The sequence below is a fragment of the Arctopsyche grandis genome, chromosome 6 (assembly GCF_051622035.1).
Source record: "Arctopsyche grandis isolate Sample6627 chromosome 6, ASM5162203v2, whole genome shotgun sequence".
NCBI lineage: Eukaryota > Metazoa > Arthropoda > Insecta > Trichoptera > Hydropsychidae > Arctopsyche > Arctopsyche grandis.
Genome location: NC_135360.1, coordinates 12358066 through 12381104, shown reverse-complemented (window position 1 = coordinate 12381104; position 23039 = coordinate 12358066). Strand labels below are relative to the sequence as shown.

Here is a 23039-nt window from a genome sequence, read left to right as displayed (position 1 = left end):
TGGCTTGGAGCAAACAAACGATTTTCTCGTCGAGTTGCTTTCGCTTTTTCGATTGACCTACAACTGGATTGTCTTGGGAGAGTAATGATAGGTGCGGAAAAAAATCCATACACCGCGCACTATTATCGTATACCAATCGACTATCCGAAATGTTGATCTTTGTTATTATCGAGACACAGAAGGTCGAGCTGAACAATGAGAAAATTCGAAGAATGGGTCACTTAACATATAAAAGTGGGTTGTTTTCAAATACCGGTTCCATGCTTATATGTACAAGTTTTTAATGCGCGCAATTACAAAACATTCCAGAGTGGGACATTTCTTTAAATAATTGATCATTGAGGCCACATTCGAGATATTTACATGAGCATTTCTTCTATTGATGAAGTATTAAAAAGAAAAGTTATAAATGTAAGTAACTACTTACATTATCTAATATATAATTTCGAAAAAGACTTTGTAAGTATTGTTGGATGGATAATGGTTGGGTATAGTGCCGCAGCGAGGCTATGGCAATTGAGCGAGTGCCAAGGGCGCTCGACGCGAGGGGCGCCAAAGGCGCCCCTCGCCTAATGAATAATCTAAAATTTAAGAAGAATTCGATGTGTTTTAGAAATATCCATTTGTATATATATGTACATACATACATACTACATGTACATACATATGTTCGTACATATTATGTTTCAATTGTGTACATACTTCGAGGGAGTGTTATGCATGTTATGCATAGTACAAATGTTCGAGGGAGCGTTATGCATGTTTTACTTTTAATACTTTTGAGTTCTGAGAAATTGACCGATCAAACGAAATTTTCGGAACATTACAAACACTTGGTAACAGATGGTAAAAATCGTTCATCATAATTAGCTTGTAAAAACAGTCGGATACGAGATGGTGTTCAAAATCGAAAGCAGTGGAAGCAGTTCACAATCAATATGAGGACATACATATGTATGTACTTTCAGTTTTAAACATCATAAAATTCGATCATAATTTTCTAATTCACATTCACTTGCGAAACCATTATACTTTCAAATGTATAATTATAAGTTTCTTGAATTTTTGGAATCTCATACTTACTAAATGGAATAAGGTTAACACTGCACTTCAGCAGAAAGAACAGGATATTTATAGATCATCGTTATTAATTCAGGGGTTCGATAATGATTTTAGGGAGTTTCGAGAAAATAGTTTAGATGAAATTTTTGTTACTGAAAGTTACTGAAAATTGCACTAATTTAAATTATAAAAATGTGGGACATTTATAATATAAATAATGGTAATCGGATTATTAATCATATTGCGATCGCCCAAAAGACAATTTTTGCCATGAAAATCGCGAATATGGAATATTTAGCACTCGAGTTCTCGTTAGTATGATGGACTTTTCGGCTGCCAGATGTTCCGTTATAGAGATTTTAGTGACTTTTGGGCGAACGCTTTGTGACCAACAATAATCACCGAACCATAAATAATACCCTGTTTTTTTAATGGTTAATTTAAATATTTCAATAAATATGTATTTTTAAATAAAAAAATTCTTTAAATCTAATGAAAAAATATTAAAAGGGCGACAAATTTGATATTTGCCAATGGCGCAAAAAACTTCGCTACGGCTCTGGTTGGGTACTTCGAAAACAAGTCAAAATTTCAATGAACAACATGGGGACGGGGGACGGGGGTGAAGGCCCGGGGGTGAAGGCCCGGGGGGCGCCGGGGGCATTCGCCAGACGAGAACTTCGTAAACAAAACAGTTTATATGACGATTCGATATATATTTTTTTCAATTCAAATAAATTTAATAAAAAAACAAATTAATATTTACTATTAAATTCGCCATGTTTAAGCTGTTTATACTACATATACTGAGCGAAGACGGGTAAAACAACTGCATAGTAGTAAATAATGTAAATCATAGTAAAGTACAAGAAAATATTTCACTACTTCATTCAATTAATAACGTAGTTAAGTGAAAATTTAACGAAATAAGCTCATAATATTATGGGGAAAAATAGTTTTGAGTTTTAAAAATTCGCTAGAAAATTAATTATACGTATTTTAAACCAATAAAAAAAATCACAATCAATAGAGAAAGCATCTGATTATTGATTAACATACTCACTTTTGACACAGATTTTGAGTTAAAGACTGTGAAAGCCAAAAATCTGGAAAAATCGCGCATTTTTTTAAGCGCTCATATAGTACATATCTCATAAACGAGAAGAAACCATAGATATATAATACACATAGATCCGCCCTCACGCTTTATACTGGTCTCCCTTTTGGCGCATGCACAGTTTCTCTCAGTAGGTAGGTAGGTACCGCTGCGTCGTAGGGAAAAAACCTTTTTTTTTCCCAACTTCCCCGCTAGTTAAACCCCCCGCACCCCTCAGTTAAGACAAGATCTTAAGACAAGATCTCCGACCAAAATCACACGTCAGGGCCCATCCAGTATATTATACATCAATGGAAGAAACCAATAAAAATTATTGTCATATTCGAATTCAGTGGGTCAAATTTAGAAGAGATTGATAAATCTTCGCTCCGGTAAGTAAAAAACGTGATTTTTTTGTTGTTCAGTGTAATTAATAAATTGATATGTTAAAATTTAATAGTTAGTCTCCAATACCTAAATGAGTCGCATATAAAACGAACAATAAACTTATTTCAATTCTATAATATTTGCCTCGGTGATTACAACTTCCAATAATAAAATACTCAATAATGTCTTTTCAAATCAATTACAATAAAACCAGTATAAAATGAGAACACACTCAATGTTCTCTTAAGAATTCAAGACACACATAGTTATTAGAAACGAGACAAGTCAATGTACGAATAGATATGTATGTATATGTACAACAAACCAGTTTGTATAAAAATTTTAAAGAACGTGACATAATTTTGTTAGTATGATTATTCACTGAACAAACTCACCAGGCACTATGTCACCGTTAAACGTTATTTGTACTGTATGATCAGCTGGCTGGTGTGGTGTAAAAGCAGCGAGGAATCTTTGTCCACCGAGCGCTCGTACTGACGAAGTCACTCTTCCACCATTCACCAGAATTTCTAAATTTCCAGATCCAGCGCGCGAGCCATCAACTGTTTTATAAATATTTAATAATTTTTAATCATAAACAAAAATATATTCAAATATAATATAATTTCACGTGCAAAGCAACCTACTTTCAAATTCTACTGGTTTTCCGACGAGACCATTGGGTATATTTTGTACATGTACAGAATTTGCTCCACCTTTTTCTGCATGCAAATTAGTTGTTTGTGAAGTTCTGAAAATTATAGGTATCTTATTAGGTAGTTCAAAACTTGATTTAAAATAATTTTATTTTCAATATTTACCTAAATCTATGATGAGTTGCGTCTGTCTCATTGTAATTACTGTTTAACGCCCCCCCGCTTTCCCGAGGAGGCCTATTTGATAAAAAAGAATGTTGATTATAGGTAAAAGCACCATCCTCAGTTGCATCCCTTCTAGTATAAGATGTTGAGGAGTTGATTAATTGGCTTTGTGACGAATGATATTCTTTGCCCTATAAATTATAACAACAATATTATTATCCATTAAGTATTTTTGAATAAGCAAATATGGGTAAAAAATAAGTACATAGTATCCTTCAGTGTCAGCTTCATCTTTTGAGATAATTTTTGGTTTCAAATCCAAGTCTTTATACCCTCCGGCCAAGTTATCCAATTGACTATTGAAACTGTCCTCGGTGAAACCGGCAAATTTATTCAACTGTGTATTTCGTCTGGTTTCTGAATCCTGTTGAGTTGTACTACGACCATATGACAGGTCTGTATTGAGTTGTGTATCAGCAAGATTTGCCAAAGATTCCAAACTAAAAAGAAATGGAAGATTGTAACTTAACAAAACAATTTTTTTTTTAGCATTATGAACGAACTTTCATACCTATTTGCACTCATTAAATGCCTTGTTTTGGCTATGGCATCCCAAGAATCACGTCTTGATCCTTTTGCAGCAGATACTCTAATATTTGAACTGTGATCAACACCTCCTTGATTGTCACCTATAAATAATTTAAATTAAATAAAAATGAAACAAATCTATTTATGAAAATTATCGATTTTTCAATTTACTTGGACTATCATTTCGGAAAGGTCTATCAATTGCTATTGATGCTTTCCTCTCATCATCTTGACTGGAATTGAAAGAAGTATGCATTCTGTAATTTGATTTCTCCACAACTCTTGTGGTCATTGATGGACTATCTCTTCCAAATTTGTTCGAATTATATACAGGACTTGCATTTCTAAAAATTTACAAATAAAATTTTAGCATCATATTAATTTATATTGCTAAGAAAAATATACATATAATTAATACTTGCCTATTAATTGGACTAGCAGTTCTTCCAACAGGACTCGCGGTCCTACCGATTGGACTCGCCGTTCTGTAAATAGGACTGCTAGTTCTATTCAAATCTGTTCGATGATCTCCTAAATATTTACTCGTTATGGGACTCGAAGTTGTATTTCGAGGACTTTCCGATCTATATTTATTAGTTGAATTTATTTCTTGGGTTTTCGTCATTCTAGATGACACATATCCGGAATCTGTGATATCAAAGCTCGATGATTTTTGTACATTATAATCGTCATTATACGACGATTTGTAAGCATTCGAATCCTCGTATTTGCTGTCGTAAGTTTTAGATTTTAAATAATCGTTGTTATTATTTGACGTATCGAAAGGACTACTTTCTCTATATCTTCCAACTAAAAACAAACAATATTTTATTAAAAATAAAGATAATTTTAGTATTTAATTTATTTATTAATTTCAATATTTACCAGGACTGTTCATTCTTATCGGACTTTCTCTCGTTTTAGAAGAAGAAGAAAATTTACTTTTGTGTGAACCAACCCGCATCATAAATGGCGATCCTTTTACATCATAGCCGTTGAAGTAAACATATATCTAAAAGACAAATTAGTTTACATAAAATATAATCCACTTGTAAAGAAATTTAAAAGCTTACATATGCACATGCATACTCTATGCTTTCCATTATCTTTCGGCATGAAAGATACTCTGTATGTATGTTGATCTAATTTCTCAACGGCGCACATGACACTTCTTTTGTCATGCACAATGTCAACATTTAACTCTCCTTTTATTCCCATACCGCATCCACTTGTATCAACGTTGAAATAATGCGCTTTGTGTGCAGTTGCACCCTCCAAACCAGACACCGTTATGCCAGCTGGATCAAAGACATCACAAGTGAACGGTCCTCCCTAAAATTTACCCATAAATTAGACATGGCTATAAATAAACTGTGTCATTACGCAAAATTCTTATAATTTTACTTGAATATTTTTTCCTTGATAAGTGATAGCAATTTCCCATGTTCCTGGTTCATCTGGTTTAAATATGGCACTGCTCGTATCGTCGACATGTTGGAGCGGACAATGTAATGGACGTCCCGATGGACTGTATGCAGTAACAAGGATGTCTTCTCTCTTAGGTGCACCTATTTTTTTAAAATAAATATATAAATTAAATTATATTGCTATATTTGTTTATTGATAATGTGATATTTTGTCATACCAGTAGCATTAACAAGAACTTCTACAAGACTTCCAAGGGCACAAGGTGCCATACCAGGTGGAGCAACTGTTACAAATCTTGGTAGCACTCTAAAGAAGAATCTATTCTCAACTCTAATATCATCAACGTCCAACACAATCTCGTGCATTCCCACTTTATCGGGCACAAAAACTCCTTCGCCACGATTTTGCAATTTAACGCGATGCATTTGTTCTGCAGGTGTGACTACGTATGCTTTTATTTGAGAGTAATTTAATTCTTTGGAAAGTAATTCCACGCGGAAATTCATCTGCAATACAAAATATTACGATTAATTAGTAATTTTTATGATTTCAATGTGTTTTTAATGAGCATGCAAATTAAATCACCGGCTCGTCTACTCTTCCTGATGTTGATTCTAAATGCACTTGTATCATGTCACTAAGAGGAGGTCGAGGCTTAATCCATTGAAAATGAGCTGCATATGCCATCACGCCCAAATGCTCGACTTCACGATGTGACATATCTTTGGCGGATAACACCGGCTGTACACCTGTTATTTATTAAAGTACATTATACACAGTTCTTTCATTGGAATTGCAACAATAAATTAATAAAATAATTGTACACACCGAATTTTTTACCAGCATCGATTGCTTGTTGGAGATTACTCTCCCAATACGATGGATCAGATTTTAATTTTTCAGGCGCAGGAGCTGAGCCTCCAAGACTTCTGATCACCTCACAAGCTGCTTTTCCATCATTCCAATCAGTCTGAATTATTTAAGTTAACTTTTTAGTATGAATAGTTATCAAAAAATAAAATATATGGAATGTGAATGACTTACTGTGAAATTCTTAACGTTCCTCTCCAAACGAGAATTCACCCACCTAAGAGTAGCGTGAAAACCAGGAGAGTCAGGCTTCATGAAATAGGACAAATAAGTCATACCAGACAATTCGTCTAGCCATGGAGAAGCCAAATATTCAGGCTCGAGTACACGCGGAATGTTGAATTCACGCTGAGCGATGTTCATCGCATGCGAACAGTTTTCGATTGAATCATTTGGATCTGAAACACAAAAATGATTAATATACACTTTTAGCATTTAAAGAATGGCATACATATACAAACTTAAAGACAAATACTCACTGAGTGATCTCCAATGTGGGAACATTCCAGGTTTGCAATAATCCACAAGGGCACTGAGTAAAACACCATTATTCCAATCAGTAGTGAGATTGGTCACTCTGCATTCAGGTAATACTGCTTGTAGCCAAGCTAACATCAACTTTCTGAAATTTACACAATTTCACATTATAAATTTATCCGTAAATATGATAAAAGTGTGTCTAGAAGTGAAGATAGTTCACCTTGGAGGGAATTTACTGCGTCCGATTTGATATCTGACGATAAGGGACCATATCAATCCAAGGATCAGCTTAAGATTCCCGTTAACAATGTCCACATTTCCTGTAACGAAAATGTACACAACATCAGTATTATGTAATGATGTAATCATTATAACGTTATTAAACAACGCTTCCGGTGAAAAACGTTCTGCAGTTGAGCAAAAGGGCGACCATAGAATACTTTATTTTGAATAACCATAGTAATTTTACTGCGTGTTCACAGTTGGTTGAAAATGTGATTACAACAATCGTAAAGTTCAAACTGTGTTGTGTCATTGTCAGAACTGCTTATCAACTAATGTGACGTCTTCTGGAACAGACCATGACGTCCATTATAGTCTACCTGGCGTATGTACGTGCATAATCGGCAAAAGCAATATTCATCACTTTCATGGTGCATGTTTCCTTTATCTAAATTGTTTTTTATGAGCATGCACTACAATGTACAATAGCAAAAATATTCTATTTTAAAAAAAATGTCGTCGAATTGCGAAAACTTTTTTGGAGAGTACTTCTATTGAAAACATTGCGATGTTTCTTATTTTTTTGGTTTTTGGTTTTTGGCTGTCTCCAATTTTGGTAACTCGTCGTCGCATATGTGAGCTATTTGCGTATTAATTCTCGACATCGATGCCGGATTGAAACTGTGACATATCGACCTTCTATGAGGACACGCTACTTGTGTCATGGGCATGGACGAGCTGCGAAGATTGCATCGGCGATAATTGCCGTGATGCACGTTACAGATGTTACGCAGAATTAGAATGCAGGAGCTCGATTGACATAAATATTGGATAAGGTCAGCGTCCCACGACATCGACATTCTCGGTTGTTCTCTGCCCACGGTGTGGTCGAAAACACACATCTGCTGGGTATTTGAGACCTTCGATTGCGATTTCCTCCATGTCCACCGTCAACAAATCGCAATAGGTGCTAAGTATCTTAAAATGTAACAGCTGTTACAAAGCTTCTGCTAAACTACCTGCCGTTTAAACCAATTGTACAAAATGAACGAGTTCACACTTGAACGAAATTCTTTTTAATAGTTATTAAGAGGGCTGAACCCCAGCGCCTTGTCCATACAAACGTATTAGACTTCTCCAATTATGGCACTAGATAAATTATTTTTTAATATGCTATGGATATCCACCATAGGCATGGTTCTATTTTTTAGATTTTTGATTAATTTGATTTTTTGATTAATCAAAAAAATAGAACCATGCCTATGGTGAATATAACTAGCATATTAAAAAAATAGTTTCTCTAGTGCCATAATTGAGGAAGGGAGAAGTCTAATACGTTTGTATGGACAAGCCGCTGGGGTCCAGCCCTCTTAAGTCTGAACTTAGAGGAAACCACATCATATTAAACATTTATGTTAAGTCTGTACGTGAGATTAAGCTTTACTTGAAAATTATGCATACATATATGTATGTAAATGCTACATGTTAAAAGAACCTTTCATCAAATTTGGTTCGGTATTATTAGATATACCTACACAGTTTCAATTAGAATATTACGGTGACAAGACTGTGTTATCAGATATGTTAAGATGACTCGTGCATACAATGTTGGGACACATTTGCAAGATAGTAGAAGATGAAAGAGATTTTTGAAAGTGGCCAAGGTTTAGTTTGGTTTGCCAGGCCAAAAATGATGATAATGACCACTCTGAAGCTAGTGTCTCTCTATTCAAATTGAAAGTGATCAGATTGGCGCTGAATAAATTGAAATTTTAAGATGTTATTAAATTATCACAGTCATTTAACCCGTCGAAGCGTATGAATCGATGCATTGTTATTGGAGAGACGCGTCTGAAAACAGCGTGGGAACACGTGCTCTTGTTTCCAACTCCATGGAAGTCGAAGATCACCGTTTTCCATAATTAACAATCTGCTCGCTTGCCTCGCAATTATTTGCACGCATTCGTCCCCACACGTTGTACATACATCATGAAGAAACAAATAATCAACATTTCCCCCTGTTGAACAACAGTAGCTGAAGCACATTGTGAAAGAAGCGAACTTGATATAACAAGCAGATCGGATCGGTCACGATTTCAATTAAAGCCTACGTACGAACTGTAACGATGCTATCAACTTTAATATTATTTATACTAAAAAATAAAAGCATCTCATTGTGAATAAGACTGGCAGTATTGTAGCGAACTGTCCAGAGGTCTCATGTCCGCGGTGTGCAAAACTGGGTTAAGGTCTTTTCGACCATACGGCGTCTGGTGTTCCAACGCTGCAAATACGTCGCACATGCCCATTGTTTTTTGTGAATTAAAAGTTGTTTGTGTTTAAAACAGTGCCTTTAAAGGTTTTTAGCCCACCTATGTTAACCAATTTTACACCATCGGCTTCGATGGCCCTCAAGGCTGCGGTGACGTTTTCCAAACTGTGATGTCTGCTGGCCGGACGTTGATGCCATGAAGGTTTCAAAGGTTTCCCTTGAAGTTTTTCAACCAAAGCGCACAGATGAGTTCCAGCTTTCAAATCTTCAGCTAAATCGACGACCTGAAATCATAAAGTTCAATTATAACACGTGTTTGTCGACATATTTTTAAAGCATACTTTTAACTTCTCATTCTTAATTACTGATTTCACCAATTCTTCTAAATCAGTGGTTCTTAACCTGGGTTCGGTGAGTCAGTCTCAAGGGTTCGGCGAAGGTCAAGACACACACCCGACTCATATGATTCGGGTGCCAATTAAGAAGGGTTCGGTGAATGCGCATGTGAAACTGGTGGGGGTCAGTACCTCCAACAAGGTTAAGAACCACTGCTCTAAATGTAAGGGCGAAAACAAACAGCGATGAATGGCACATCGTGTGCATGGCTCCTCGTCGTGGGTGGTCTCCTACATTTCTTCAAATATGGGATACACCGTTATCGATCACTGTCAAGCAAAGATAAATACAAGCATACAATCTGTGCATCGTCTCATTTTTTGCGCTTGTTTAAAAGTATCTAAAATAAACCACGTGCCACATTCACCGCTGTGTGATTTCGCCCTAAAGAGGAATAGAGCGATATTGCCATGTAAGAATGAATATTAGATTGGATTTGTATAATGTTTGACAAATAAAATTGAAAATAATGTTCTTCAGGTATTTTTTAAGAATCTACATAACATCTACATACATATGTATGTCTGCTTTTGTGATTGGTTCATTTCAGGATTTTAAAATTCAAAGCAAGCTAAAATATTAAAGAATAAAATATATTTATGACATAGGAGAGTTGTGTGGAGAACCACAGTACATATAGTACATATTTATGAATAAACTTAAATGCAAGTAAGTGTGAAGGCTGAGGTCGACACTTAAGGTCAATCTAATGAATGAATCCTGATTGGGATATCACTCGAAAATTTTTCATACTTATTGCACAAAAAGTGAAATCCACTTTTGGGATTTGGACTAACATTACCTTCATGTTTGCTGGTTTCAGATGTTCGTTGACCCAGTTTCTGAAGGTGTTCGCTTGGATTTCGACCCACAGGTCTTCGTTGCCCTTGATGTGCATGGCTTTAGCCGCCGTACCCTCAGGACTTCTGGCGACCAGCCCAGCCTGGGTGATCCTGTCCGCAGAGCCATCAGACGTGTGCGCTTTGATTCCTTGATGGGTCATACGACCCATAGGCGATTCGGCCATCTTGTATAATTCTTCTTTTGCGCAATCACACCACGATCGCTCCGCACTTCCAAGATTTTAATTATATTACGACTAACTACTCATTTTACTATCCTCTTCCGTTGGGTGGTATCTGGAAATTTAAAACAATGTAGTTATATAATTGTATTCACATTTAAATCAGATGAAGAATTATTGTATCGTCAAGGTGCGTGCGAGTGTGGACACTTAGCATACATACATGCATATATTTATTGTGTTAAGTTATACAAATTACATAAATCTATTGATAAAAATATATACAATATAATGAAGTGGGTGGCGTAGGAGACAAGAAAATTCACAGGTAACGATATAAAGGAGATCTTGTGCGTTCAATTATGTTTCATATAATTCGTTAACAGTATATTCGTTCAACTATTCAATGCTTCTTTCGTTAATTATTAATTTTTCTTTTTGATTTTCAATAGAACATTGATATTTGCGATGCATAGATTTTCTCGCAGATAAGAATAAGCAATTAATTCATCTGATCAACTTCTGGTCGAGCTTTGTATGTAATTCGAAAAGTGCATAATTATTTCCAGAGGCTGGGGAACCAACGTTTATTCGCAATGCAACTACCGTGAAAGGCTAATTATAATAGTGTAATTAAAAACAATATCTTAAATAGAAATAGTTCATCTAACCCGTCAACGACCCGTTGGAAAGGTGCGAATTCACACTTTTGTGTCACGGGAGTGAGCAATGAGAGCCTACTCTTCTCCTTATAGAGGCCTGCTGAGGATGAAGCCCACGCCTTTGGATGACGTCATCGTCAACAATGACGTCACGAAACAGTTCTTTAGCAAGAGAGGCGTGAGTAACCCGTCAACCATCCGGTAATTGTTATTTCGTTCTTACAACGAAGCGACCCAGACGGTATTTACCGCATAAGGTGCTATGATGTATGGCGCCTGAACTTTTTATCCTCTGTCTGTTCACCGACGCATATTTCACCGCGGGAAATTGTAAAAGAACTTATTTATGAGTTAAGAAAATATGAAGAGTACGACGTGGATGACGTTTGTTTGAAATGTGTGTTTTTCATTATATCTCTTCTCAATATTTCAATCATATAATACTGCGAAATTCGTTATCTCTTGCATTTAATTATATTTAACGTTTTGGAATATAAAAAAACGAGATAGAAAAAAGTGACTTAACCACTGTTTGCATTGAGTTGCAAAGGGGTGGTAGAAAGCCGCATATGGACAGCTAGATGTCATCGCTCTGATCTAACACAAGATTCCAATGTAAATTTTAATGAGTTCGCTAATGATTAAACTTCTCTAACTTTATGTCGGACACATTAGCTTATTTGTTAACCAGCAGCATATCTTGCTATGGTCAGTTTGGTTATGAGTTCGAGTCACACTGCTTGCTGCTGGCCAGACTTGGTTTTTCACCAGGTCGGTCGTTTCTTATCAGAGTTTGCCAATTTTTCTGATTTTCATTGAAACGATTTCTGCAAAATTGGCTTTCCCTACCCATTTCTCCCGCGAAATCTTGAGTTATTGTTATATCTCAGGATTCACTGGGTTTCTTTCCATAGATGTATCTGTGGATGTTTATTGTATAAATTCGTATTGTTGTATAAAAATGTTTATTAAAAAATAACGTATGTATTCGATGTTTATTGATCGTATTGTATACGATGTCTGACCATAGATGTCATGTATGGTTTCGAATTATGTAATGATTATGTATTAAAAAAAAAAAAAAATATATATATATATATATATATATATATATATATATATATATATATATATATATATATATAATTTCTTGATGTCTATAGTACACTCGTCGCATTGGAGCGATCTATAATGACGAGTGTAAATTGATTGATTGATTAAAAAAAAATAAAAAAAATTCTAAAATGTTAGCTAATCCCTGTATATCGGTCTGATATCAAAACGACCTGAAGAGTGGAAGTGGTTCAAAATCAGATGATATTTTTTTGACGTGCAGCAATATCATTGAATTAACAGACTGAAGCTAAAAAAAAACAGAGTATTTTATACAAAAAAAATCCGAATCAACAGCATTTCAAAAACGATTATATAGGACTATATAAAGAAGTTGACCAACTAAAAATTTCGATCTTGTATCTCATTGTACAGACGAAAAACAATTATAAGTATTCCGCGAGTGAAAAGCCTAACGATAAAAAGCCCGACAGCCATGATATATGCAGCTATCAAAAAATATACTCTTCATGTTGAAAATATTTAATTCACACCATTGTAAATGCAGCTCAATTTTCGCCACTTTGTAAGTGGGTACGCGTGCTGAAATTAAATCCGTTCGCAATTTTTCACGAAGTAAATCGGGTTAAAATGCGAGCAATTAAAAAATAAGATACGGCAGCCGGTAATTACTCATCGTTCCAGTTTGAAAGTGGCCAACTGTTTCAGCAAACACATTTGAAACTACACTTTAACATAAGAACGACCCGAAAGCCGGGACTGTCGAGGGCTCACACTACTGGCCGAGATCGCGACACACCTGAACCTGATTTTGTCTCATACCTGTTGGTCAGAACCGCCTTTTGACCACCGGTTTTCTGAAGGTCACGATGTATTTGGCTCGTTGCAATTTCGCCCTTTTGGCCTTCCTCTCGTGGTCCAGGGTGATTTGGGACGCGATCAAAAAGAACATACCGGTCAAAGAACCTCCGTCCATCTCAGACTGACGACAAAACGTCCATACACCAAAATTTCTCTTTAAATTGTCGGTTTTTTGTTTTCTTCGTCTTGAGATGTGGTAACACTGTAGTACCGGAGTGAACTAATTCCAAATTCACGCGGCGTCCGTTTTATGTTTTGCTGATTATAAATTCGTCGGTATTGCACTGGAGATTTTTTAGTGACGTTGAATGTGAGCACACCGGTTTATATGGTAATCTCACACTGAGTCAAGTATTGATATAAGTACCTTTAATATGAAATCATGTAAATAAGTTTTTTTTCGTATGAACCGCAGTGAAAATTTAGATGGGTATAACCCAGTTGAGTGTTCGAAATAAATTAGAAATGAAACGAGTGTCGTTAACTTTTTATTTATCCAAAACGTTTAGCTTTATTGAACCACAAATTATGGTTTTAAAGATAGTCATGACAGAATCATACACATTACAACTCGCATAGAGACAAAATCATCCAGTATTACAATGACGAATCGTTCATACAAAAAATAGCATGCGAGTACTATTATGATGTGTATTTATTGAGATTATAATCGAAAAGCTTTTGAATTTCATTTGACAAATAGATTCAGCGTACATATGTATATAACCTTCATTTCATATAATATGCCAATAAATACAAACATATGTATGTATTTACAAAAATATAATATGTAGTCGACTAGGGATCGGATTTTGACCAGGGCAATATCTTTTTGGGCCGGGCAAGTCACCAATGGGCTTTTTTGTTAACACATTATTTTAATTAAATAGTATCTAAAGGTTTAAGGGAATATAATAAACAACGTTTTATTCTTCCATTATAAACCTAAAAATGTCCTTGGTGCATGCATTTTTTTTATTAGTCGGAGGGAGAATTTTGGTCCTCGCGGTTCTAAAATAATATTCAACGTTATTATTAAATTTTCATTGATTTAGTACTAATAACAATGAGCATCAAAAAAATACCAGAGCGGAGACTAGTCGATTATTATACTAAATTAGATCCACTGAATTCAAATATGACAATGATTTTTGTTGGTTTCTTTTCTCGTGTATGAGTCATGAACGCTTAATAAAATGTGCAAATGTTCAAGATTTTTGGCTTTTACAGTCTTTAGCTCAAAATCTAGTATAGCTGTGTCAAAAGTGAGTGTCGAAATCAATAGTTAAATGTGTAAAAAATTGTATTTTTGACTTTTAAAATTCGCTACATAATAAATTATTAGTATAAAGCAATGAAAAATTACAATACTTACTTTTGACACAGCAATACTAGATTTAAAGTTAAAGTTTGCAAAAACCGAAAGTCTTGAAAAATTGCATATTACAAAAATCATTGTTCTATTCGATTTCAATGGGTAAAACTTAGTAAAGATTGATTGGTCTCCGCTCCCATAAATAAAAAACGTGATTTTTTGTTGCTCAGTGCAATTTTAATCAATGTTATCGTTACTTCTTGTAAAAAATAATTTAAATTTTATAAATTATAATAATTCCTTGAAAAATATAAAGCAAATGCCCAGTAAGGCCTCTGAAGTGGCTGATTTTTTCTTTCATGTCCTAATCACCATCCGACCTTTAGTGATGATTTAAATTGTCCTGAATAATCCGCTTTCCATTTAATCCAATCCCAATAAATATAGATGTCATTTTTTATGTACATATGTATGTATTTAACATCCCTTAAACTTTAGAGGGTTCAATAAAACCATCAACAGACGATGAAGTTACACAACAACGGCGCCGAACAGTTTATAAATGCAAATTTTATGACAAAAAAAATAACCGAAAATTTAAAAAATGCAACGGAAAAAAGAAAAACGTCACAATGACCTTCGAAACTATGCACATATAATTAGGTCTGTCTATCCGCAAAACGACCAACAATAGGCACAGTTCACACCGAACGCCACTGTTTGCGGCACACAAACAGACAAACGCACCGTAAAAAAAAGAAACAGCAACCACAATAATTCGAAGTAAAAACTAAATGACTATCACATTATATCAATTAGGCAGACACGGTATGGTGGAGCGATCACGAGCTTTACGAGACCAAATTTCCGGTCAACGACACCCGTTTTGATTCTCCTGCGTAAAAATTACGCACTTCGGCGCGTGCAAAATCGCGAATAGACCGAGAATCGGACAGGAAATAAACGAGCTGTCGGCTCAACGTACACTCCCGAAGTGACGACGATCTCGACAGGTTACGTTTTATTCGAATTTGCCTGTACATATCCGCGATCGAAACACTAACAACAAATGTACACAAACACCATCGTATGGGGCACGCACGCGTCTAATGGCTCAGCCTTCGGACAAAAAATGGCGTAATCCTCGGGTGGGAAACCGATGGTTGTGTGGCCATTCTTCGGCTTCGAATGTTGTTTGTTGTTGGGAATGCGCCGTTAACACGTCGAGATACATACGTACCATCGTTCGGTGTAACTCATCAACCGTGTATGCATATGAGGCATATGTACACTGTTTGTATTTTCCGGTACAGTTCTCTCTCCTGTCAAAATCGCCTCGGAGAGGAGAAAGTCATTTTTCACGTATGCATTTCATAAACGCCACAATCCGTCGAAATATACGAATATGTTCGCCATTCAATTTGCGTAAATACGTGTTGCATTATTGTAGACGCGTTGTATGGAAGAATCGAAGCGTGTAAACTTCGCTTATCTATCAAGTACGTGGAGGCGGATCGAGTCGGAGAAAAATCAAGAATTTTCATGTGTGAAGTTGATGAAAATCTATCTTTCATATCGGTCTCCGTGACAGGCCGGAATGTGAAATTACCGAAAACGCAAATATCGGAAGGCAAAGATCGAAAATCGAAAGATCTTAAGTCGAAAGATAAAAAAAGGGTGCATGGTAAACGGTACATACTCACTTAATTTGCGCGAGCAGGATACAACAGGAACAAGAGGAACAGGCTTTTCCTCCCGTATTCTGCGCGCGCACATTAATACGGAAAAAAAGCCTGTTCCTCTTGTTCCTGTTGTATCCTGCTCGCGCAAATTAAGTATGTACGTGAGTATGTACCGTTTACCATGCACCCTTTTTTTGATCTTTCAACTTAAGATCTTTCAATTTTCGATCTTTGCCTTCCGATATTTGCGTTTTCCGGCATTTCACATTCCGGCCCGTGAGGTAGACCCCTTTCATATATATGATAGATAGCTTAGTGCTTAGCGTATAATGCTAACAAATGATAGTTCACGGGTTCGAGCCCTGATCTAGTGTTGCTGGCCAGATCTCGGATATATGTATGTAACTCCAGGACGACCGTTTCCTATCAGAGTTTGCCAATTTATCTGATATCATTGTTAAAACGTTTCCTACCAGATTGGCCACCTACCTTCATTTGTCACCATTATTTGAATTTAATTTTAAAATTCATAATAACACTATAAATTTATATACCTACGTATAGTACATATGTACAAAATTTTCCATAGGTGTCACCTTGTGAAATCCCGTAATGACATCACGGTAAAAATAAAATTTAAAACTTATAATCATACTATAAGGACTAAGAAAATGACTGCTGAATTCAATGCAACTACAAATATGATGAAAATACAATAAAATCTGTTGAAGCATTACATCTCTATATTTATGTACATACTAACCAGCAACACACATATGTACATACGTAGATCGGTTTGTGTGGTCACGGGTTCTATCCCTGATTTGGTTGCTGGCCAGACCTTGGATATGTGACTCCAAGATCGATCATTTCCTTTCAGAGTTTGACAATTTATCTGATTTTATTGAAAATGGTTCCAACAAATCGGAAATCCTGTCCTATTTCTCACAAAATTTGAGTTTATAACATTTCTTAATTTGTTGATATTTAAAAATGCTACAAAAATTTGTCCACAGATGCCTCTATGATGATAGATGTTTGTAATTGGCCTTGAACAATACTTATGTACAATGTTGACAATATATGTCGTGTTAGTAAAAATAAGGTTGTTCTTGTTATTTACTGTATTTTAAGTTATATATATAACATATATAATTTCGTCGTCGTTAGCCAAGAGGAGATCGTCAAACCATGTGGACATCGTCAACGTATATTATGTATTATGTGCTTGTATTTTAGCAAATTTTATAAGTCGACAAATATGAAAATTGGGGGGGGGGGGGCAATAAAAAATACTTGCCCCGGGCACCTTTTACCCTCGCTACGCCACCGAATCTCGGCCACAGTTTTCGACTTATGGTCACCAAATTTGGTATACTATCTCAAGGTAGCCCAATTTCCAAGGCCCTCATTATTCTCAAGGCTTCTATGTACATATGTATACACTATGCTTATGAAAAAGCTGAATTTTTTATTTGTTTTCCAACTTCTAACTTCTCTATAATATAATGAAAACCGAATATATGGTTCTTGTCCATTAGTAAACATACGTACTTTACACATCGTGCAGATTTTCTTTCAATGAAGAGATCAGATGTCAAGGTGGATTTGAATTCCTTGCAATTTATAAGACTTCAATACACATCTTCTTATTTTGTTAACATTTAAAATATTCGACACAATATTTTTGAATTGAGAAATTTTTTTAAGGCGAAACAAATTCATACAAATTTTCTTGGAAAATAATCATCATGATAGAAAATTCGTTTACAGAGTAGTATTTTTAATATATACGATACATTTTGAATACACGATTTGGATACTTGAATACACGAAGTGTATGGTTCAATATTTGCACAATTAACACATTGGCAATACGAACTTTACAATCACACGTTAATTAAAATCTTCTGATCGAATAGAGAAAACTACATTACGATCTCAATACGTCAATAGCTTCTATTCAAAAGAGGAACATATGCAATGCCTAAGAAACCATAATTCAATTAAACATCAATAAAAATATGGCAAATACATATTATTATTTCATACACGTACGCAAACACAAACCTGCACATGTGAATTAAAAAATTAAAATAAAAAAACCAACGATGACGGCATGAGAGCAAATGCGGTTAACCTTGAAAATCTTCCAATGTTATCTTCATCAATCGCTTCTTCTTATTCCACTTCTTCAACGATGACAGTAAAATCTCACCTTCGTGACTGGTTTGGAAGAATCTCGCGAAAATAGTCCGCCGTAAAAGTAATTTCACGCATATTTTAGACATAATCTATTATTATTATCAACATTTAATATTCCACGCGAGTAGTGAATAAAGCAACCGAGCACGGTAAGCCATGAATGCAAAGATTGAATCATCTTCCTGGAGAAACAGCGAATGACAAAATATTGACACACTTCCGACAGTTCAAACCAAGCCCCCAATAGTATCTATGTACTGAGAAACCGAATAAAATTCCCTTATAAGTATTTATGGGCACACGTAAGAGTTGGTATATTTAGTGTTTTGTAGTAGAAACCGGTCAAATTTGAACTTTTGACCCACAAATTAATGATGCATCTCGCCGTACCCTATGTATATAAAATAACAAAACAACATTTTCCAAATTTCAAATCTATTACTAAGTTTCCTAAAAATAAAACCCATAAAAAACTGAACTGAAAGTATGTTACAAAGAACACACTGCAAGTATGGCAAAGTTCACTCTGATAAACAATTATATGTATTATTCTTCATAAAGATTTTATCACGTACTTGATTTTATTAAATATTGATGAACGCCCACTTTTTCCTTTATCTCAAGCTATAATACTTATCACAATAAAGTTACATACAAATAAGAACAGCACTTTGTGCCAAGACACAATCGCCTATCGCTACCATATTCGGCCACCCACTCTGGACCAGCTAGGACTTTCTAGATCAAACCGGCAACAATTACATAACTATGGCACTTTTCGATTCTGTACCACGCATATCAAAAATAGAGAAAGTAGTGCGTATACCATAGTACCATACGAATGACCATAGTTAGAATTTCGCAATAAAAAGGGGACGACTATTTACGAAGATACCCCAGATATTTCCAACGCTCGTTGGAGTCGATAGTTTTTCTCCATATTTCAAAATGTTTTATAATTTTGACTATACTGCTAAGATCGAATTGCTATAATCCACAATGGAGGGTTTATCGTATTTGAATAATATTTAAAACCGATGAAAAAAACAATGGCGAAGTCGAAGAAGGTCAAACGCCAACAAAATCGTTCATCACATCTAACTATGGAAACGAAGTATAACTTCTTTATTTATAAAAATACAATTTTGTTGTATTTGCCGAATTAACATAAAATATGAGTAAAATCCTATTGTTGATTGTGAGGCGTGGGTAAATAAGAAATTTGAAATTATCATTAGATTTTTATCAACTGTAACAGCTGTTGATGGACGTGTTTATACAAATGCTATTAAACTTTTTCCTCCACTCTTAGCTTTTGGCATATATTTCACGTAAGAACGCGGAATCGGTTATCGATCTAAGTATTGTGTGGTATGAAATTTTCCATATAATGCCAGTTTGAAAGATTCCTCTGATTCAAATATTCAATATTGTACGTTTTTGTATGCACATGTCACTTTTGCCTCAATTCATTTTAACTTTCTAATCTAACTTATTTGCGTCACGTGTGCGAGTGGAACAAGATATTTTTTGGAAACTTTACATAATACTATAATATATTTATGATTCTTTTTCTGTTCAAGCTGCTCCAGCACGCCTCAGATGAGTCTTGGAATGGGCGTACTAGCCGACGTAATCCTCCCACCTGTCATTTAACAATATTCATTGCGGCTATATGTAGTTTCGACATTCCTTCAGCGGCAAAACCTACGGATATACGTATGTATATTTTTTATCTTACTACACTATTTTTGAAACAAGTAGTATTGAATAATGACAGGAAAAAGGAGAATCCCACATGGACTTTGAAACATAACACAATATATAAAACCGGAAATGTAGCACGTCAAGCGTGGATATATCGAAATTGTTCATTCAACATAGCACTTCATACTCATCCTAAATATAAATGTATCTGTATATATAAAAATTTATAATTGAAATCACAGTTATGTAGTATATTAAGTGTGTATGTACACGCAAAAAAATCAATATATTCATTATAGAAATTACTAGCCCAATAAACGATACGTTTCAATGAAAAATAGAGCTTTTAATGATTCAAGAGAACAAAAATTTGTTAAAACATCAGGTATTCTCTGCTTAAGTAACGGATACGTTCAAAGTAAGTAGTTTACGTCATTTGTTACATACTTAACGATATATAGAACCTTCGCCTGACAAGAAAAAAAGCGAAACGAATTAGATAAACCATAAAAAAATGATGATGGACCGAGCGATCACGGAGTTTTTCAACGCTGTGTCCGAGCACAAATCACCTGCCTATTGTGCGATGAAAAATAAAATAAAAATTATTACATACGCTGTATAGAAGCCGAATGGTACAATTCAAATAATGACCGTTAATTTGAAAGAATACGCGATTCGTTTAATCGAAATTTGCAACGATTCACTCTTCCGGTCGCTGACTTTTTAAAAACAGATTTAAATAACAGACGCATCATTAGCGATCGACCGGTCGCAATGTGTTGAACGTGAATTTTTGCCGAAAAATAACATCATCATACTATTGTTTGATTAAGTGTTGAGCATTGTTGTGTCAGATGTGAACGTCCGTAACGTACGCAATAAATGGCACTAAAGGACAATCGTACGTGCCATGTATGAGAATGGCTTACATAGAGATGGATAATAAAATACATATACGGCTGCGATCAATGAAAACGATCGAAGGTGGTATTTTCATTGAAATCCATTCAAACTAATGAGTATCTTTTAAATTCTAATTATGCAAAAAAGCCCTATATGTACTTTTCAACGATCAATAGTGCGGCAGAAATATGGGCGATAAAAAAAGTTCAATAATTATAAAATATTTTACATTGAAAACTGAAAATGTCATATGTATATTGTATTTTCGATAGATTTTAGTATCGATAAAAAAACGTGAAATCGAATTTAAATTTCCCACATGACTAATTCAGATGAAAAGTACACACATGTATGTTACCGAACTATCAATTTAAAAATATTGTACAATCTGAAGAGCTATTCGAAATCCCATTATGCAATTTCACAATATGCATAAGCGATTTTGGAATATCCGATATGTATGTAAGATCGATTATGCAGTACCTGATATAAAATTTACGTAATGTGTAATTTAAAAATTTATTTGTAACTTATTATCAATTCATATATTTCAATGTACATAATTATGAAAAATGAGGTAATAATATACAATTATAATAATATCAGCGAAGAAATCTAAGAATAGTCGACATTCTGTTATCTGCCAATAATAGAAATTCTACAATCACACCGTTAATAATGAATCGAGTGAATATTTTTTGAGTAAATTTGATTAGATTCGGTTCTTTTCGGCACAGTTGGGTGATTTCGTTTTAATTATGAATAGAAAGTAAAGTTTGCGTATTAAAATCAATAGTTAATTAACGCAGTCGTAATTGAATCTTACCCAGCTAATGACAAAGCGCACCAGTCTATTAATGATAGCACATTTTTGAGCGGAAAACGAACGACCATATTCAAAATTATTATTAGACATAAAAATGAAAATATGTATGTACACAGTGAAATGAACTTTTCGTCAAATATTGACGCGAAAGCCAACTGAACCGACACTCTCTCGAGAGAGTGAGAAAATTTTGCGATTTATCATGAGAAACTATCAATCATGGTGAATAAAGCGAGAGACGATTAAGCACCAATTAAAAAGCGAATTTGACACGAACGCGTTAACCGCGAACGTTTTGTTTTTTTTTCTAAATTACGAATTTCATACAATTGAAAATTTAGCAAATAATAGCAATTTGAATAGATATTCTTAAAAAAAATCTCAAAGTAAATGTCAGAATTTAATTTTTGAACGATTATCAAAATAAATTTTACGATTTTCACGCATTTTCCTATTTGATGATAGTTTTGAGTCTTATTTTGAACATTCAACTACCATAATTGCAATATTTTAACTAAACAAATCATCAAAAGCTTCAGTTGATTCAAAAAATTGTGAACCAAAATATATAAAATATAGTATAGGTACGTATAGTCGATTTACGTCCAAATTACTATCATATAACAAAGATTTTGCTCGATTAAATTATTAATTTTCACGATTCAAAACATTACCTCATTTTTGAGAGGTCCGGGCTCAAAGGCCATCGCCCTGGGTGCGCCTCTGTCATAATTTTTTGAATGCAGGTCGTGCTCTGCGCACACGAAACTTTCATGCATGTTAAATAAGAAAAAAAAAGACATACAACAGAGCATCACCACGCAAACGATACAGGGAAAAAAGTTCGCGAACGACTAAAAGTAAATAACACAATAACAAACAGCGAGTTGGCGATAGACGTTTGTCAAACTTACGTTTGAATTCAAATTTGCCGCCAAATTCTGTCGAGGGAGAAGAGTGTCGCGATTATCGCAGGTCGCAACGGCGTGTTGAACGCCTATGCCCAATTTCGCGAAAGAGAGGGATTGTGCAAAAAGCACGTGTACAAGTGGAGGGACGGAGCACAACGCGAAGCCCGTCCTCACCGTTCGACGGCCACACCAACTCTGCGTAGACTTCAAACACCTGCCTCTTCTGACTTCTCTCACTACTTCC

The 23039-nt window shown here is 35.0% G+C and overlaps 2 protein-coding genes across 2 annotated transcripts in view; both read right to left on the bottom strand.

Annotated features, from left to right (window-relative positions):
• The window catches only part of jbug (filamin-type immunoglobulin domains fbug), a 26115-nt gene extending 22825 nt beyond the window's left edge, over positions 1-3290 (bottom strand). The window contains exons 1-2 of the mRNA XM_077433792.1: positions 3193-3290; positions 2941-3108 (exon numbers count right to left, since the gene is read on the bottom strand). The gene's annotated coding sequence lies outside the window, so the exon portion shown is untranslated. The remainder of the gene's footprint in view (positions 1-2940; positions 3109-3192) is intronic.
• Positions 2924-23039, bottom strand: LOC143912594 (filamin-B-like). The gene is made up of 19 exons (XM_077431886.1): positions 22799-23039; positions 10425-10761; positions 9327-9510; positions 6953-7052; positions 6732-6874; positions 6427-6650; positions 6211-6352; positions 5968-6131; positions 5600-5888; positions 5359-5522; positions 5044-5286; positions 4840-4966; positions 4377-4764; positions 4126-4298; positions 3938-4055; positions 3632-3866; positions 3367-3557; positions 3193-3296; positions 2924-3108 (listed from the first exon to the last, which is right to left on the bottom strand). The coding sequence occupies exons 2-19, from the start codon at positions 10647-10649 to the stop codon at positions 2924-2926; spliced, it is 3399 nt and encodes a 1132-aa protein (XP_077288012.1). The 5' UTR covers positions 10650-10761; positions 22799-23039.

What these genes read in the sequence shown, in the direction of transcription:
- LOC143912594 (XM_077431886.1), bottom strand. Translation starts at nt 10,649, where the DNA reads ATGGCCGAATCGCCTATGGGTCGTATGACCCATCAAGGAATCAAAGCG. An exon ending in CGCAGTAAATTCCCTCCAAG is followed by an intron (nt 6,875 to 6,952) that starts GTGAACTATCTT and finishes TGTAAATTTCAG; the next exon opens with AAAGTTGATGTTAGCTTGGC. An exon ending in CAGGAAGAGTAGACGAGCCG is followed by an intron (nt 5,889 to 5,967) that starts GTGATTTAATTT and finishes TTTGTATTGCAG; the next exon opens with ATGAATTTCCGCGTGGAATT.